Genomic DNA, 19,574 nt, shown 5'->3' on the forward strand with positions numbered 1-19,574 from the left:
GCACCCTGCCCCACTACTGCAGTGGGTGTATTTAATGTGCTTGAAGAGCCATATTTTATGTGTTTGCACTGCATGACCTAAGTCACACAAATAGGCTGCTGATGTGTGTGGGGGCTGTGGCGGCAACATTTCATCATTTGATGATCATCACTCCTTCTCCTGTCTCAACTCATCCCTCTAAGCTAGCTTATGCTTTTTTTCTTTCTGGACCATCAACATCTATGTGTCTGTCTATCTATCTCCATTCATCCATCTACTGTATCTATTCTGCTGCCCAGCCCTCCGTCCTTTCTCTCCCTAAGGCTACATGTGTACTGTAAATTTCAGTAAGCACATTTATCCAGTGACTTACTCCATAGTGTGAATGGAGCTCCCCGGTATGGGACACCAGTATATGGTGATGTCTCATCTTCAGAGATCTGGATGTACTGTACCGCTCTCATCAAATGTCAGCAGGATTAGACTTTGTTGCTGCAGATAACTGATACATGGGTGTTCGAAGGAAGCAGATAGATCAGTAAAGACTAACTCAAAGATGTTTATTACAATGTATGTGAAGTAAGTACACTTTCAGCATAAATTGTGTCTGTGAAAATCCAGAAAATATACAACATTAATTTAGGGTTGTACATAGAAGTATATGTTTCAGTCAAATCTTAAATTCCTTAAAATCTTAATCATCCAACTGACACAGGAGAGCAGAGGCTTTTGATATCCAATAGTCGCTGGGTTGCTTGGACGGAAGCATTACTGTCACAACAAAGTTAGTTGAGTGACCTGCAGGAAGACAGAAATGAAGGGTAAGGAAAAATCTCAATCAAAATCAAAATCTTTTACATGACTTTGTGTTATACCATATTTACATGCCCCTTAGCCCAAAAATGAGCCCCTGTCTGCTCATTCAGTATAACATGTTTCATCTAAATAGCCTTAAAATGTAAAAATGTCAGGTGTAAATTAAATCACTATGTAATGAGGGTCCCTGTTTGGATCAAGGATGTACCAGTGGTGGAAAGAGTCCCGGCTCTGGCTGAGGTCTTGTACAGAGGTGCGTGGTAGAGGTCAGACTCTGGCATGTAATTCTGCTGTGGCTCAAAATGCACCACTGGCAGCATGGCGTTCATCATTCGAGGTAATGCATCCTCAATCACCATGTTGACATCATCCCAGCGACTGGCATCCATAAACATACCATGCACAAGCACGCCGTCCTCTGGCTCTGGTAACTGTTGTATCCACAAATGAGACGAAGCAGTTGTTAGTCAAAGAAACATACTCACAGTAATTAGTCCTTTTTTTTGAATTCATCATTGTCTCTTGTGTTTTCATGATAAATTATATAGCGGCGGTGTTTAATATTCTTTCACACTCATCACTGTTCTCATCCTGTCATTGCTACTTTTAGAAGCTGGGTTACCAACAAAAACATTACATTTTCTTTGCCTTTGTAGAGTCTTCATACAGCCATTTGACCTAAGCTTTATGGATTTCATTTTCATTAGCAGAGTCACTTATGATATTTTCATTATACTCTCAACAAGAGAGTAAATGAGCATATTTCCCAAAACATCAAACTACTCCGTTAAGAAAAAACTTGTAGTTCTTGAACTCTATTTAAGCTGAGAACACATCTGAAGACTATTTTAAACATTCAGAGAGAAAAAAAACCTACCTGTAGGGACTGACTTCAATCAACATAAACTTAATGACAGTAGACCGTTCTGTTCTGGCACCAGACAATGCATCCAAATTATGCAAATACTTCTGTGTGACTGTACAAAACCTTTGTGGACTACCATCAGTCAACAATTTTCATTTTGCTATCTTTAATGCAGAAAAGGCAAAGAAGCTCAGGGAAACCAAATTTGGGTGAGATATTTGATAGAGGGACATGAACAACAGGAACTGTAAATTGTGCAGTGAGAATTTGAGGTGAGTTAGGAAAACTTCAGCTGAGCTGTCGGTTTGCAAAGAAACCTGGATGGACTTATAAAATACTTCTGGTATAATGTACTATTTTAGTGTTCTCTTCTCCTGCTATTAATATGCTGTGCAATTACTATGCTACAGCGATAACAGTCATGTTTAAATTATTAGTGAACAACTGGCACTGACATCACATTCCAAAACACCCCCTTCTTTCCAGTACCTCATCATCCATGTCCAGTTCAGAATTGCTGGGCAGAGTTTGCAGAGCCTCGCAGACTGCTAGCTGATCCCTGTACACTGGCACCAGATTGAAGCGGAAGTTGAGCTCATCAATGGGCAAATTGTAGTGCCGTGCATGATTCTGCAGCACCCCTACAGGCCAGAATGCCGAAGAGAACAACAAACACACATTTCATCATGTTTTTTTTGCAAGATCTAAAACATTTAAATAGTGGCAACTAAGGATACAGCTGAGCAGTTAAAAGCTAATCCCATTATTATCATGCATACTTGAAAGAATGGTCAAACTGATCACTACAATATATTACAGCAGTTTTAAAATTTGCCTTGCTGCTATGGTTCATTAAAAACATGGAAGATATTTTGGTGGTATATTGTTTTACCAGTAAGAAAGCCTTGAGGGAAGAAGAAGCCTGAGATCCAGAAAGATTTGGGCTGACCACGTGTGATCCAAGTCTAGCAAGAGAGGAGTCGAGAGAGAAAAAGAGAGGGAGAGATGTAAATAAATGTTTCTATCTTTAAATAGCTACAGTTTTTGAATGCGTTGTGTTCAGCGTTAAAGAAGCCACAGTTGATTACAGCCGCCCTGTCACTTATGGGACCTGAAAGTGACTTAGTCACTCGACTTGTACTGACAGAAGGAGATGGATTCTCTCTTCTGAGGTAGTGAACATGTGCAGTCTGACTCGGCGGCTTATGAACTAATGCAACTCTCCAGTTTGTCCCTTTTGTGTGCGTGAGAGTGAATTTGAGTGATTTTGAAACACACATGTTCAAACCAGTCTTACGGAAGAACAGCTTCAGGGGAGGTGAACCAAATGCTGAAAGAGGGCTTATTGGGGAGGGGGTGGGTGGTCTGTGCCTCAGGGAAGAACAGAAAATGTTTATGTGTTATTGCGGTTTTTCAACATGAGGATTTAACACACGCACATAACAAACATAATCAAACACATATATATCATATTTTCTCCCATGTTTTCTCTCATCTCTGATTAATTGTTAGCTTTTCAGCTATCTTTATTCAGGCAAATTATTTCAAACAACCTACTTGTTTGAATCGGTGATCACACAGACCAAACATGCAAATGTGTGTGTCTGTGTGTTAATATCTGCGTTCTCTTTCAAACCTGGATGAAGGAAGTCCTGAGGGCTAGGTCCCTGACCCAGGAAGCCAGGGTTTTGAGAGATGGGTAGGCAGCGTTTGCCCAGTGGGTGGGGACCTGGTTGTTCAGGAAGCTCGTGTAGATACGGTCCATCTCTTCTGACATCACCACCAGACCTGCTATGGCCTTTTGCAGAGTGATAAGAGACATCTGGGTAACACAAACAGAATCACACATTAGAATAAGGTAGTGAAAAGAACAATAACAATCTCTACAATCTATGAAACAAAAATGCTGATTATTTCTGATAGATACAATATAAGTTTTTATGGATCAAAGTTTATTTCTCTAATACCTATTGCTGCCAGGGAATAAAAGCTAAACCAAAAAAGTTTCCTAGCAACAAAGCTACAATGAAATGATCTATACAATTCAAACGTGTGTTCGTGTGTGATATGTGTGTCACCCTGAGCACTCTCAGCAGGTTGTTAAATCGGTCTGCTTCCTGGCCCAGCACAGTCGTGAGGGAATTAAGGCGGCTATTTTCATCTCTTACAAACAGAGTTTCCACTGCTTCATCCATGTCCAGACGCTCTGCACAGGGAGAGAGATAGGGAGACAGGATGGAAAACACAGCCTTAGATATTAAGTTCATAATGATACACATTGTCAACAATGACCAAAAGGTGTGAGGGTGTGTATCTGTGTTTGTGTGTGTTTGTACCAGGTAACTTGGCGAGTATAGATTCAGCCAGATCGCAGACTATCTCATCATTACTTTTAGCTCCTTGTTGGGCTGAAGAGCGAGGATTAACATCCAGTATGGTGTTGATTAGAGTTGTGGTTTCTTGGCGCTGTGGGGGCAAACACACACACACACACACACACACACACACACACACACACACACACACACAGACAAACAAAGAAACAATCTCATACTGTAGAATCCTCGTTTATTTACATTTTACCATTGGACTCTCATGGTCTCGGAATAGAAATGCTTTTATAACAGGCACTAAACTTTATGACTAGATCCAGATTCAATCAGAAACAGGACTATAAATAATGACATTTACTGGATAAAAAGAGATAATCGGCACATTGCTTTTTGCAAAACACACAAACAAACGGTAAACAAGTCAGTTGGTTTACAACATCTGCTCATATGATTCCAGCATGACCAGCAGACCAACAGGGAGAGTTTTAACAGATTTGAATGTTTTTTTTTTTCTGTAAAATACTACTATTATTATTTCAGTATTGTTCCTCACTTGGAAGGCCAGGTTGGCGTTCTCATGCATGCCAAAGATCTCAGGATCATCTATGATTGGAAGACTCTCAATATACTTCTTATATTGCTCCAGTTCATCGGTCTCTGGTGCATGGTAGATACCTTAACACAAAAGAATTAAAAAAAAAAATATACAGCAAGTTAACATGGAGTTTAACAAGTGGACTTTTGCACACACACACACACAAACACACACACACACACACACACACACACACACACACACACACACACACACACACACACACACACACACACACACGCGCACACACACACACACACACGCGCGCGCACACACACGCACACACGCTATATTGAATTCCATTATAATGTGTTATTTTGTCCAGACCCTGTATATACTGTACATCCATAGAGAGAGAATGGGAGAACATGAGATTGAAAAAATACCTGAGGAAGAGTACGTGTAGCCATGTTCTAGAATTTTTGGGGAAAAGAAGCCTTTGAGGACAGTTCTGAGGCAGCGCTGGTCCCAGGCATCCGTCACTCTGCCTCCATAAGTGATCTCACCTGGGGAGACAGACACAAAGACCACATAACGTTATTGATCTGCATCAGCTTTGTTGTGTAACTGTTAGAGGATGCGATTGTTTTAATCACCATCCCTGCTTTTGTCCCAGCTTGAGTTTTAATCTGCAGTGCGTCACTCAGATTATTTAAAATTCCATTCAGAATCAGCATCATAAAAGACTTAGTCTAAAGCAAACATTTTGAATAAGACATTAAATTTTTATGAAATTTGAATATGGGTGAATGACTATCAAGTAAACAATGTAAGGAGAAAGCAAACCTGAAAAATATATTTTAGACTACAGTTTTAACATTTACAGAATTACTGAGAGTGAAGTAATTGATCTGTGACTCTTAAAGATACAGTGTATACAGTAAGATGACCAAGTGTGTTTTATTTGTTTGTCCTGTGCTCCTTCTCTTCTCTTCTTCTCAGCTGGGCAATTTCACATTTTAACTTGTACCTCAGACCCAAGGCCAAGGTTTTATTCTCTCTCTTTTGGGGTGTATCATTAATGTGCATATTTTATGTGTATAAACCAGTGCCTATGCATATAGATGGATGCCTGTATATTAGCTATATGTTGTAAATGTTTTTTTTCACTTAACATTTTATATACTGTATTCTTTCTGTACTGACTTCATTTTTATCTTTATTCATACCCTGGTGTTATTTCCTTTTCAACCTAGAGTATGTTTTTCTATAAAATCCTTGTTACATACAAAACTGTGTGTGATACTTGAGTCAAGGACTGTATCTCTTTTCTCCATAAATGTTATGTTTTTTTTATTTATTTATTTTCTGTAGAGAAATAACCAAGCTTTGGTAAAAAAAGTCCAACTCTGGACAATGGGCAATGCATGTAAATATGGAGTCATGCACTGACAAACACTAGTATTATGCTAGATATTCTATATTCCATTTATTGTTATTAAAATGTTGATAAAAACATTGAAAAAAATTGCATATCGTGGTTTTAATCCTGACCTTAATTTGAAGTTATATGAATGAGCATGTCAACTAGTCAGTGGTTTACCAAGCAGAAAAAGGTATGGACTCATTTATGTAAACAAGACGTAGTGATTAATTTCATCCTATGCTGGGGGACTAAAATTCTCACATAGGGGGAAAAATAGAGAGTAAGGGGAGAGAAAGACAGAGAGCCCTACAGGGGTACTAGACAATCCACATAAGAAATATTAGGCTGACAAAACAGACCACGAGGGCTAAAAGATAGTTTAACCGCATCAGAATAACAGTTTTTTTCCCCTTCACTCACACAGTCATTGAAATAGACACAAATAATAGTGTAAATGTAGTCACACATTTTCATGTTCCTCTCAGCAGACCAAAGGTTTCAAATTTCAGGAGTAGTGTCTCCAGCTCTTTGACACACTCATGCAGACATTCTAATATAAATGTAATTAGTAGGCAATGACATGAAGATAGACAAGAGGAAAGGAATTGAAAAGACAGACATGACTGGAAGGTACAGTACATATTACCAAAGAGTGAAAAGGAAGACAATTTTTAAATTATATTTAACATTTAACAATTCAACACTTAAAAGCCATACTTTCTGTAAAGATCCATACAGTTATGTAAGACAGTAAGGAAGGTAGTGAATAATCAGACGCATCTCTGCTGAAGCTCTTAGTAAGCTGCAGGCGTGGTAAAGCTGGCAGAGCCGTTTTTTTTCGCACCAGAAGAGAGGAACTGCTCCTTCTAAAAGAGGAAAGGCAATATCATGCTTGGTTTGAGCCCAAGTTTTTTCCCTCAAAGAGTGCGTGTAGCTCTGGCTTACAAGGACTGTTAGAAGGATTAAACAAATAACACAGTAGTGTGATAACAATAATGAGAGGCATCAATTAGATGTGTGCTTCACCGAGACTGAATGGAGCACATAATCATTGGAGGTGTAATTGAAAACCAAATTAGGGAAACAAATGAACTTTAGAGATATGATGAGCATTGTTAATGAAAGGGATCCCTCCTCTTCTTCATAATAACTTTGAAGTTGTCCGTTATTGAAGTCCTGGATAAACATTATTAAACTGACATTATTAAATGGGGTGCCCAGGATTTATGACAAACTACTTCCAAAAAAAGTTTTCAGTTTCATGTTTGCAAATGCATTATTACTGTAATTATTGATAGAAGTAAAATAAGAAAAATAAAACTTCATCAACACATAATTTTAAACTCTGAAGCATTAACCCAGTTATGATAATAATGTAAAACTGTGCAGATGTGTTTAAATTTTAAAAGAAAATTAAATGGAAATTTGAATTTTCATTTTAATAATGTCAAGATTTCTGCCAGGTTTATGAAATCTGTCAAAGTCATTCATTCAAATTGGTGGGAAGATATGACAACTTCTTTAATTTAAAGACGTAATTAAAGATATAATGATATAAACTCAGTTGTCAGTTCATTAAATACACCTAGCTAAAACCTATGCAGTTTAATACAAGCCCTGCAATAAATCCTTCATTCATGAAGGTTATAATGTTCAGTTTTTTGTTAAAACTGTTTTCGAGAGGTGTTCATCTAACTATATTGTCACTGACAGGTGTTTTGTTTTGTTTAGTCCACCCTCATTAATGTAAATGGGGCGGAGAGAAGGGAGGTTTGTAACAACTAATTTCCCTGTTGATTACACGGAAATTTAAATTCAAACTAGTGGACTAGTCTAAACTTAAGACAACACTCAGAAAACAATCAAAATTGCTGTGATGAGCTGCTTTACCTTTTCAGACTGAGACAGCTTCTTCGGCTAAACGATATACCTATTGGTATACCAAGTGTGACTAACGTTAGCAGTGCTAGAACCGGCAGCCTTCTTTCCTTGCAGGTTAGCATCCACATGCCCGTTGCTGAATGTGTTTACGCATTGCTTCGGTCGCGCGGTTACATGCCATTTTATTCTGACAGCCCTGGCTAGTAGCAGGCGGCTGCGTAATATCTTAGAAGCAACAGTTAACTGGTGTTGTACATGAATAAAATATCAATAGTTACATTAACCCACTAGTATTTCTACTGCTGACTAGTGATGATAGCAACGTTTAATCGTTTAACCGTTTAGTCGACTAATCGCACACATATCCCTGGTGGATACCTCTATGTACCATGACAAATTCTGTGATTTGTCAAACTTTCATATTACATGACTTCAGTACCAAAATGGTTTCATTTCTTTTTGTGCTGTGTGTTTTGAGACAATCTGTTCTTTTCATTGTATTTCTATAATCACACAGTCAAGAGGAAGAGACCAGCGAAAGTCCATTGTACTTACACAGGATCACAGCTGCAAAGCAGAGTGAAATTGTGTCACAGAGCTATCCTGCTCTGTGAAATCAGCAAGTATTTTGCTTCCTCCATTTCACTTGATGCTGAAAATGTGTGTGTTGTTGACAAAACAAGTGTGCTTTCTTTGCCACACACTGGAAACACTGAAAAAAAATGCTAGTAAAAAGAGAGTATTTCCATTCACATTTCCTGCCTTGTTTAAGCCAGACATGTAATACTTTGGACATCGCACTTTACGATGTTGTGTTTCCAAATCCAAATTAACATGTGTTATATTTAGACCAGAATTACCACCTCGCCGTTGTATACCTCTGCCAACTGGTTAAGTTGCAGGAAATATGGTGATAATCTTCCCTCCTGTTCCTGATTTATGGTGTTGAATAATGGCCAGAAAAGTATTTTTGCAGAACATTATGATGTCACAGCAAAGTCGACCTTTGACCATCACTTTTTCATTTCATCCTATTAGAACTTTGTGTGAAAATTTGTTATGTTGCCATATATCATCAGGTCATCCTTGAGTCCAAGTGAACATTTGTGCCAAGTTTGACGAAATTCCTTTAAGGCGTTCCTGAGATATTGTGTTCACAAGAATGGGAGGGACAGATGGACAACCTGAAAATAGAATGCCTCTGGCCAGGGCTGTCGCTGGCATGGAGGCATAACAATTTGATTGGGCCAGTATATAAAAACGTACCACACACACACACACACACACACACACAAAACCCCAAATGTATCAACTTGTGCTGTACATGTAAGCCTGTATGCATTTAGATACACCTGCCTGCAAATATACACACACTTATCCATTTGTGTATGCTTCCCTACCAGTGATGTAGAGGAGAGCGTCCCAAGGGATGGTGCCCTCTTTGCAGTAGAGGTTGAGGTTGAGCAGAGCACACTCCCTGTCACTGTCGTTAAACTCATAGCGGATGTTCCAGCCCAGAGGGCCAAACTTCTTCCTCTCCTAAGACACATCGGGATGAGACATACGAAGAATGATGAGCAGACACGATGCAAACACACACAACAGGATGCAACAAGAAAGTAAAATATATATAGTAATGATCAAGTATGTGCTAGGTTCTGAGAGAGGGTGAATGTAACCTGGATTATTGCATGGAAAAAGCAGATTCCAAAGATGATCTTCCTCCACTGGCGTCCCAGAACGTGGTCTTCAAAGAAATTGCTGGAGATCTCTGTGAAGGCCCGTCGCATGTTGGCTCGCAGGCCTTTGGGAGGCTCATTGGTAACCTGGACATGACAAAACAGAAACACATAGGGCACACATGTGTGCGATAGTGAGGCCTGCTCAGACTACCAACAATCCTGGGGTCAGGCTATTCCTCCATGTTGTGCAGGCAGTCTGTAGGCCTAGCTTTGATTCCTGTAGTGCTCATGCTGGTCTCCCTCATGGAAACCTGTGTATCATTCCCACTCATCAGATTTGTTTTGTTTCTAACCCTGAAAACTGGATAATCAACAACAGCAGACAAAACCTGATCCCTGTAGGTCTTAAACACAAGTCACATCATACTGTATATCAATTATATTCAATTTATGTGTATTTTATTGCTGTTTTATATATATATATATATATATATATATACACACTTCACTTTTTTCTCATTTGGTTATGTTGCAGCCTTATGCTAAAATCATGTAAATTCATTTTTTCCCCTCATATATCTCCACTCAATACCCCATAATGACAAAGCAAAAACAGAATTTTAGAAACTTTTGCAAATGTATTAAATGGAAAAACTGAAATATCCCATTGACATAAGTATTCAGACCCTTTACTATGACACTTGAAATTAAACTCAGGTACCTCCCATTTCTCTTGTTCATCTTTCAGATTGGAGTCCACCTGTGGTAAATTCAGTTGATTGGACATGATTTAAAAGGGCACACACCTGTCTATATAAGGTCTCACAGCTGAGAATGCATATCAAAGCCATGATGTCCAAGGAACTGCCTGCATCTCAGAGACGGGATTGTGTCGACAAAAAGATCTGGGGAAGGCTACAAAACCTTTTTGCTGCAATGAAGCTTCCCAAGTGTACAGTGGCCTCCATAACTTTTCAATGGAAGCAGTCTGGAACAACCAGGACTCTCCCTAGAGCTGGCCGCCCAGCCAACTGAGCAAACAGGGGAGAAGGGCCTTGGTAAGAGAGATGACCAAGAACCCGATGGTCACGCTGGCTGAGCTCCAGAGATCCTGTGTGGAGACGGATGAAACTTTCCAGAAAGACAACCATCACCGCAGCACTGCACCAGTCTGGGATTTATGGCAGAGTGGCCAGACAGAAGCCTCTCCTCAGTGAAATAGACATGGAAGCCACTTGGAGTTTAAAAAACTGGCATCAAATCTGGAGAAAACCAGGCACTGCTCATCACCTGCCCAATACCATCCAAACGGCGAAGCATGGTGGTGGCAGCAAAATCCAGAGATATCCTTAATGAAAACTTGGTCCGGAGTGCTCAGGGCCTCAGACTGAGCTGATGGTTCACCTTCCAACAGGACAATGATCCTAACCTCAGGCACTAAAATATCACAGAAATTATGTACTAACATTGCATTAAAAGCATGCAATCCTAAAAGAAAAATATAAAAAAATCATTTCTTACTCTTATTTCATTACCACACAGCCTGGCAATGCTGACTGATACAACTGTTTGTACTGATGTTGTGAGCACCAGTTCTGTCTTTTGTTCAGCTAATTCCAAAGCTTACAAAATGGTACCAATGAAAGGAATACTATTTAAACCCATTTTGCCTTTTTCTTTACATTCCAGTATCAGTCTCCCTTATCCAAACATTCACAACTACTATGCCATTATCTGATGCCTCTGAATACTACCATCAGGTTTTTTCAGTAATTAATGAGCTTTCTTTAACCTACTATCTCTAGAATACACAACAGTATAAAAATGAGTATGAGAGTTACACTCATTATGAATATTAGAATGTTTGCTTTCAATGTATGTGTGAATACTCTCCATGAAAAATAATGAGGAAGAGCTGGGTGCAACGGTAGACTGGACTGCTCACTGGAGGGAATGCAGACCTGTTCAAAGATGAACTATTTTACATTAGAGGTGAATGAAAGAAATTTCTTCATACTGGGAACATTAACCCTGCAGACCAATCTTTGACAGACATGCTTCAAATGAAATCAATTGAACTGAAGTGAGATGATAGTAGAGGACAGTGTGTGCATGTGTGTGTGTACTTGTACTTCTATCTTTGTGAGGACCAGTTTGAGTTATATACCTTACAGAGTGAGGACGTATTGGGAAAGTGAGGACATTTTGGCCCTACCTCACAACTTAAGACTTGGTTTTAGGGTTCAGGTTAAAATTAAGTTAGGCTTAGGATAAGGGGTGAGTGTCCTCACAAAGATAGAAGTACAAGTGTGTGTGTGTGTGTGTGTGTCTGTCTGTCTGTGAGATTACCTTGACAGAATTCTGAAGCACTGTAATGGGAAATACTTTCGTAGGCATGGAACTGAGAAACAAACGGAAATTCTCGTGGATTGATGTATCTGCACAGGAACAGAATGGAACCTTATTCAAAGCCATACACAAAGAAAAAAGGAAATAATGGTTGCCTCTCTAAAAACCGCACATTGAAGTATTTTTTCATTGATACTGATGCTGTGAAAAACCATGGAAACAACCACAAAAACACCAATCATTTAGTCATTTCTGCCCCCAGAAGCTCAGTTATGTTGTTATATGTACACTGCACACTGTACACTTTTTAAGTTGCAGTTAGCTGGGCTAAGAGATGTTACACAGAGATGTTACTAGGCCTTGAGACAGCGAATTCCATATTGACTTTTACAAAAAACACAACTCTCCCCACATGCTTCTTTTTTTACACATGCACATTTACACATGCCACACACCAGTCATGTAATAAAGGTGCTGTAGACATTTATTTGTCCCCTTGTTAAGCATGGAACTGAACTGGAGCCCAAGGCTTTTTTTTGTGTAATTACACTCTAAAAGCACTAGAAAGTCTCCCATGCATGCCATGTAGATTTAACTACAATGGCACAATTTGGGAAAATACTTAAGTTAACTTAAGTTAAACATTCATCCCCCTCTTCCCCTGTGGTATCCATTAGAACAGTCAGTTTGCACCTCCTTACCCCCATTATTATTCTTATCTGCCAAAATGCCACCAAATGCCCGCCCCATCAACTCTCATTTACAGGGAATCTAGAGGAAAGTGTATTGTATATTCCAAATCAACCCATACTTAAGTCTTCTTCTGGTATATGGGACAACCCTAAACTCCTTGCTGGCAAATCCCCACTTATATGGAGGGAGCGGGTGAATAAGGGTGTTCATACTTTGGGTGACCTTTATGAAGAGGGTGTACTTAAATCATTTGACAATCTTGTTGAGCAGCTCAATTTAGCGAATAATCAATTTTGGAGATATCTCCAACGGAGACCTCTCCTTGTCAGTACTTTTAGATTTACACATAGTCCTCCCCAGGGCTTGGACCTCATTAAGGAGATTTTGCGAGACAGGACTCGGGGCTTCCCAGTCTTATTCTATCCTTATAAACAGATCTGGTTACAGACCAGCACAGCTCTGAAAATACTGTGGGAAAGGGATATGGCCAACATCTTTGAAGAAGATGAGTGGGACAAAATTATTGGGATTATGAAACAGGTTTCTAAGAGATATCAGAATAAGGTTAATACAATTTAAAATCTTCCATCAATTTTACTGATATCCTTGCAGGCTATTCAGACTGGGTTTAAAAAAGACACCATACTGTTAGAGATGTCCATGAACCATGATCACGCTCAAAGGTACAGACCTTGTGGACCACAGTCCATTAGTACATCACAGAGATCGTGAGGGTAGATTAAGAGTTTTGTCCTGGTGTATACATAAAACATAATTGACCATTGACCATATTGTAAAATCCCTAGCAAATTTGATTCAGACAAGTATTATGATTGGTAAACAGATAATAATGAGAAAGTGGAAAGCTGTAGAAGGCCCATTATTCCATGAGTGGATCTCAAAACTGGGCAAGGTGGTGGCTTTTGAGAGAATATCCTATAGCCTAATAAATGACATAGAGAAATACAGTAATAAATGGATAATGTTTCTGCGGTTTCATACATTACAGGGGAACCAGTGAACACACCTTTCTGATCATTAGGTTGAGTGATGTTAAGTGCCAGGCTCATAAAAATATATGGTGTGCTTATAATGATATATGTTTGTTTGCAAACATGCAGAGACACTTGTCATGGTAACACTTTTAGTTTGATTTAACTTTAACTTAATTCTATTTTAATATTATTTTGCTTTCTTCTATCTGGTGTTGTTTGGGGATTGTGTTGTTGGGTTTTCTATGATATGGTTTTGTGCTGTTGAAAATTTGAAATTCAATAAACTTTAAGTTATAAAAAAAAATTATTTGCCCCATACTGAAGTCCAATAGTAGCGATATTGAATTTAATTTTGTAAATGTATCACATAATCAAAGAAAATTAGAATATTTAGAATATATTTTTTTATATTTAAGAATATAAAACTGGGGAAGCCTGTTGTATAATTAAAATCAGCCTGTTCAGTACTATAAAAAAGTCCTAAAAATTAACAAGATTAACTTACTTCTAATTTTGCAATTAGGTAATGTTATTGATAATTAAACCACTAGTGTGATCACGTTTTAGCTTCATTAACATGTACCTTTAAAGTTGTAGCCTGGATCTGGTAGCTGTAGCCTTTCATTTTGAAGCTCCAGTGTAATTTTGCTTCTCGTTTATTGTTATATTTAAAAATGTTACTCTTTTCCTGCTAAATTACATATTTTTTAGCAATTAATTCATCATATGCCATTAAGTTTGCATTGAAATTCAAAAAAACTAAAATGGATCAATCTTTCAATCTTATTTTCTGGAGCAACAGTACAAAATATGATGACAATTGGGACAGTAGCCACATCTGAAACTGATGTCATAATGATCAGCTCTTGTGTAATCATGCATGTAGTTAAGTGTAAGTGTTTCTATGCTAACGTTACTATACCAGGCTCAGTGAAGGTCTTGATGAGCTCCTCCATGGCTAACATCCATGAGACAGCCAGATGGCAGTTCTGCAGAAAGACCCAGCTGCCACTCCTCAGTGCTGCATGGATCATCTTCTCAGCTATAGGCCCCTGGCCTTGACCCAATGAGATGGACTCAACTCTGAGAGAGACAGAGAGATGGAAATGCCCCTGAGCTTACCTAAACACAACTGTATATACAGATTATTATAATAAATATGATATATATATTTAAATGATCATCATGTGGTATTATAATCAGTATAAATCATCTTTTATGTTTCTAATTTGTCAAACAGTGCTTTTACCTGTCGAGACATCCTCTCTCTTTTGCAAAACGTTGGAAGGCACCCATGGGGTCAGATCCCGTGCTGAGAATGAAGACCAGAGGGGTGGTGGGGGACATATTGTTGTAAAGGTTACCCAGGTCAACTGGAGGGTTTTCCACAAACTGCTTCCCCAGGCTGACAATCACAAACTCTGTTGCTGCAAACACCACCTGGAAAGGAGTGGAAGGAAGTACAATATAACAAAGAGAGTATGACAAAGAAAATGGTAAAGAGTCAGCAGCAATGTAAGAAAATCAAGTAATAAAAGGATTAGACATAAAAAAAGAATTTGACATGGGGGACATAAATAGAAATAAAATGCAATAGGTAAAAAGGTAGTTTTTATCGAAAGTGGACAGAACAACACTTCAGAGACTGGAAGTTTGGCGGAATGTTTTGGCAGGGTCTTGCTGAGGGCTGCTAGCCAGCATAAATGTAAATTTGTACAATTACCAAAATCTTTGCTGGGTTTAAAAATAAAAAAAAACAACTCATATTGACCACAGTTATTCTCATTTGAAACTCTTCCTGTGATCCTGTAAATCTGGGAACAAACAATCTCCACAACCTTAATAAATACTGTATCTTTCTATAGACTTCATTTAGACTCACCTTCTCTTCCAGGAAGCTTTTGATAAGGACTAGCTTCTGGAAGGCCCCCAATCTCTCATTCCAGTAACCTCTGATGCCGCTACCTTTCTTCACCTCTTTGGACTCCTCAAGAGGAGGCAACTCTGACACATAGTTCTCCCAGGTAGCTGGATTAATAGATGCTTGAAACCGTCCTACAGGAGAGGCAACTGTCATTTAATGCTACACAAATCTTTATGAGTGAATTTTTAAGACCTCTGTAGTAGGGTACATACAGATTTGTACACTATGTGGTAAAGGAAGGGTAAAAGTAACATTAAAAAAACTATTTTTCTTATCTAGGTCAAACCTTGTACTTCTTATATTTAGCAGAAGCACCATGCACTAAATATACTGATTGTTGCTGTATCAGCCACGATAACTATGGGGGTGAGTTACCCAGCTTGATGTGGATATGGGTTCTGGTGATTTCCTTGGAAATGCCCTTGAAGCAGGGCAGTGTGCCCTCCAGCTCACAACATGTCTGCCAGTAAAAATCACTTAGCCATGGCACATCTGGCCGTTCTGCATAGTCCTGGAAGATGGGGAAATACAAAAGGAGATGATTACAACAATAAAGGACAGAGATTGGAAAAAGATGGAGGACAGACCTTGAGTAGAGAGGCAGTAAAGAAGAATATAAGGATTTCAATAAAAGTGTAAGGAAAATATGATTCAAACCATCTAAGGTCGGTAGACATTACAGATGAGTGAAGGTGGCATGGATATCTAAACACAAATTTGAAAGCCACTCAAAAAATAGCAAGAGAAGCATTAATGATGGATGTACTGAAGCTTTGATGCAAAAGACAGGAGACAGTAACACAGAGGTGAAGGAGAAGAAAGTAAGGACAGCATTAGCATGAGGATCACAACGGCTGATGGGCAGCACCTGCAGCCTAACTAATGCCATATAAATGAAGGACAAATGGTGGGTGAAAACATGAATATAACCCTGGATGGCACTGACTGATCTGTATTGTGATCAAAAAACCATCTCAACTCATCAATAAAACCAGAGCTAAATCTCAAAGGTCCTTTTATCCATTGCTCTACTCGAACTTTCCCCTTTTTTATTGCCCAAACCGGCGGTGCCTCAGCTGCAGACCTTCTGCCCCACTGGTGTTTGGGAGAGAAGATAAGAATTATAGAGAAATATAGTATAGAGAGAGAAAGAAAAGGCAATCAATCACAGAAAACCATTGTAATATATGCAAGTTGGGATATTCTCAGGTCAACAAGAGTCTTAGGGGTTCATATTAACTCATTTAGCCCCACTGAAGGTGTCCAGAAGGACCTTATTGTATGTCTGACTTGAGGTACTGAGACTTTTGTTTTGATTGCTCAAGGCCTATTACCATGCTACACGCAGGTTATATGGACAGCTGAGAAACAGAGATAAACTCCATTTTTTTATCTCTCATTCACAGAAATATTTATTTTGTCAACCTCTACACAGGAACCTCTCATATGTTCTTTTGTCTCTCTCCCACTGCCTGTGTTTCCATCAGTCTCAGTTCCTCAGCAACAACTTGGCCAAGAGAGAGCGACAGCCTGACTGTCACTTTGTGACAAAGGACTTTTTTTCTACATCAACTCAATCCCATCATAAGAGGGGGAGTGAATGAATATACTGCCTACAGGCCAACCTGGGTGGATTATCGAAGGGGAAAATAAAACAGCACCGTCTTTACCTGTATTCAAGACGATACAGCCGTCAAACTGTAAAAAACGTCTCTATTTTATATTAATTATTAGCATACCTGGAAGCAAAAAAAGATGGGAAAAAAAATCATTGTTTTTTTTTTTTCATTTAGAGCTCGTGACACAGTTAAAAATGGGCTGTTATCTCCCTACTCCTGCAGGCAATTAAGCTTCATATGACTTGTTTCATATGATTTATTCTGGCGTCAGTAGTCAAATCTCTTTACTAACAGTTGGCCATTCTGGTATATTCAAACTCTGAATAGCTCAACGGATGTAACTCAGCTATTCAGCTCAATAACTCTTAAGCATGTTGCAACCAAACAATTAATGTGGTGGAGTTAGGTTAAACTTAGTACAAACTGAATTCACATTACAAGTTAGCTACAATGTACTGTAGAGTTAAGATATAACTGAAATTTTACACCTACCCCAAGCAGAATTTAAGTCACTCAATCATAAAATGGTAGGGACTTAAGTAAGAAAATCCAGAAAAAACTTTTCACTGCAATATTTACATCAGGACCACATTGCTTGTGACAGACAACATCCGTTTATTATTATGATGACAGTGATATACACTATCATGCATAGTGGGTATTGTGCTCTACAACTAATGTCATTTTGAAAAGACACGGGAACAAATGGGATTTTATGCTATGTTCACCTGGGGCAAGAATTGTCGCTGACACTACTTGGTTGCTTGTAACAGAAATAAGTAACTGTTAGGGTGTTGACTGGACTTTTTTTCCAGAGATGGAAATTTTCCAGAGACTTTTGTTGATGTTTTCATTATTTATGAACATATTTATGTGTGACAAATTCATCCTCACCTTAGTAAAAAACCGAAAGTGATGCAAAAATGTGACCCCTCCCTTCATTAGATATATTTTCATGTGACAACAGCAATTTATCAGACCAAAGTTTTTGACTTGATTTCACAACTCACCTTTTCCAAGGAAGCAGCTCCTCTTAGGAAATGCCGCCATTCCCCATCGGAAATTTCGCCACGCTGCCTCATGATCTCTACACACAACATGAAGCTGTAGATGAGCTTGTGCTGCTCAAAGAGGCCCCGGGACACATTGATGTAAGAGTTAAGCAAGATCTGGTCCAGCAGGATCTGGAGACGCTCTTCTAACACACTGCTTTTCTCTGACATGTCAATGGTGGAGTTAAATAACTAGCAATTAAGAAAGAAAGAAACAGGAATGGGATAGAGAGATATTTAACATGAAGAAGATAATTATGTTACGTTGGTGCGTGAAGCCTTTTCAAAATTTGTTCCTGTAAAAAGCTTAAAAAACTCAGATGGAGATTTGTCTGTGGAGTGTAAAATAAAGCCTGGTTGCTCTCTCTCACCTGTTTGAAGTACTTGAGGGAGAATTGGTACATAGGATCGATCTCAGAGAGACTGGCGATGACAAAGTACAAGACAGAGCCTCGGGTGGCCACGGGTCGGTAACGCTCCCTTGCAGAGTTGATCATCAGTTCAGTAGCCTCTGCCTCCTCCAGACGGTGCTTTATGGCCTCAGATGTCACCTGAGGTATGGTGAAAACAGAAAGGAAAATATCAAAGAAAATTAGAGAGGAACAGCAAGCAGATGTGGGAAAGGAAAGTATGCAAAAAAAAAAAAACAGGACAATAGGAGAATAACAAGGAAAATTCCAAACAAAAGTGGAAAATTATCTTTGTAGATGATATCATATGTTAACATATGTTACGTAACATATGTCAAATTCTTAGTCTTAATAGTACACAACAAGACAAGCATCCACATTTCCTTTGCGTTTACCTCAGTCTTACCTTTGACTCCTGGAGAGTCTGAACAAGCTCTTCATTATCTAGTATATTCCCCTCAGAGGTGAAGAGAAGCTTAAGGATGCGGTCTTCGATATCTTTCAGCTGATTGCGATCGGCGTTGATGCGCACAATCAGCTCATTCCTCTGTTGCTCAAGATGTGGACTCTCCAGACGTACCACATCACTGAAGAGAGTAAGAAGGGTTGTAGGAAGATCGGGGAGGAGAAAAGGTTGTGGGGGGAAGAAAATAAACCACATACAAATATCACCTGCTAAAAAAGGCTGAAATCATGGTCAAAGTACAAGTGCAAATGGTCTTACTGAGGTATACAAAGAGTTATATAGAGGTTTGTAAATGTGAAACACATGGTTTGGATGGGATGCATTATCTGTTTTCCATGTGTGTCTATGTACCTAAGCAGTTGGTCCTCCAAGCCAGACTTGGTCACAGTGAAATTGATGATTGTAACTTTGATACAAACCTGAATGGGAACAGAAACCCACACATACAACACATTAAACTGAACAACACCAAGTGAAACTGTCAAAGATAAACAGAATGCATTTCCGTTATGAGAGACAGCCATCATTATTCATTCACACAGCTACAGT

General features: G+C 38.9%; 1 protein-coding gene across 1 annotated transcript in view; it reads right to left on the bottom strand.

Moving 5' to 3' along the window:
- Positions 1-603: 603 nt before the first annotated feature.
- The window catches only part of dnah6 (dynein, axonemal, heavy chain 6), a 56,363-nt gene continuing 37,392 nt past the window's right edge, over positions 604-19,574 (bottom strand). Inside the window, exons 63-82 of the mRNA XM_040147215.1 lie at positions 19,377-19,444; positions 18,966-19,146; positions 18,521-18,700; positions 18,108-18,341; positions 15,854-15,989; positions 15,437-15,609; positions 14,804-14,994; positions 14,477-14,637; positions 11,867-11,955; positions 9,515-9,661; positions 9,236-9,374; positions 4,975-5,094; positions 4,547-4,668; positions 3,997-4,126; positions 3,739-3,866; positions 3,297-3,482; positions 2,553-2,625; positions 2,150-2,301; positions 1,004-1,226; positions 604-777 (exon numbers count right to left, since the gene is read on the bottom strand). Coding sequence (XP_040003149.1) covers positions 674-777; positions 1,004-1,226; positions 2,150-2,301; positions 2,553-2,625; positions 3,297-3,482; positions 3,739-3,866; positions 3,997-4,126; positions 4,547-4,668; positions 4,975-5,094; positions 9,236-9,374; positions 9,515-9,661; positions 11,867-11,955; positions 14,477-14,637; positions 14,804-14,994; positions 15,437-15,609; positions 15,854-15,989; positions 18,108-18,341; positions 18,521-18,700; positions 18,966-19,146; positions 19,377-19,444 — 2,937 coding nt within the window. The 3' untranslated portion in view covers positions 604-673. The remainder of the gene's footprint in view (positions 778-1,003; positions 1,227-2,149; positions 2,302-2,552; positions 2,626-3,296; positions 3,483-3,738; positions 3,867-3,996; positions 4,127-4,546; positions 4,669-4,974; positions 5,095-9,235; positions 9,375-9,514; positions 9,662-11,866; positions 11,956-14,476; positions 14,638-14,803; positions 14,995-15,436; positions 15,610-15,853; positions 15,990-18,107; positions 18,342-18,520; positions 18,701-18,965; positions 19,147-19,376; positions 19,445-19,574) is intronic.

This window comes from Xiphias gladius, chromosome 15 (genome assembly GCF_016859285.1).
Source record: "Xiphias gladius isolate SHS-SW01 ecotype Sanya breed wild chromosome 15, ASM1685928v1, whole genome shotgun sequence".
In the NCBI taxonomy this organism is placed as follows: Eukaryota; Metazoa; Chordata; class Actinopteri; order Istiophoriformes; family Xiphiidae; genus Xiphias; species Xiphias gladius.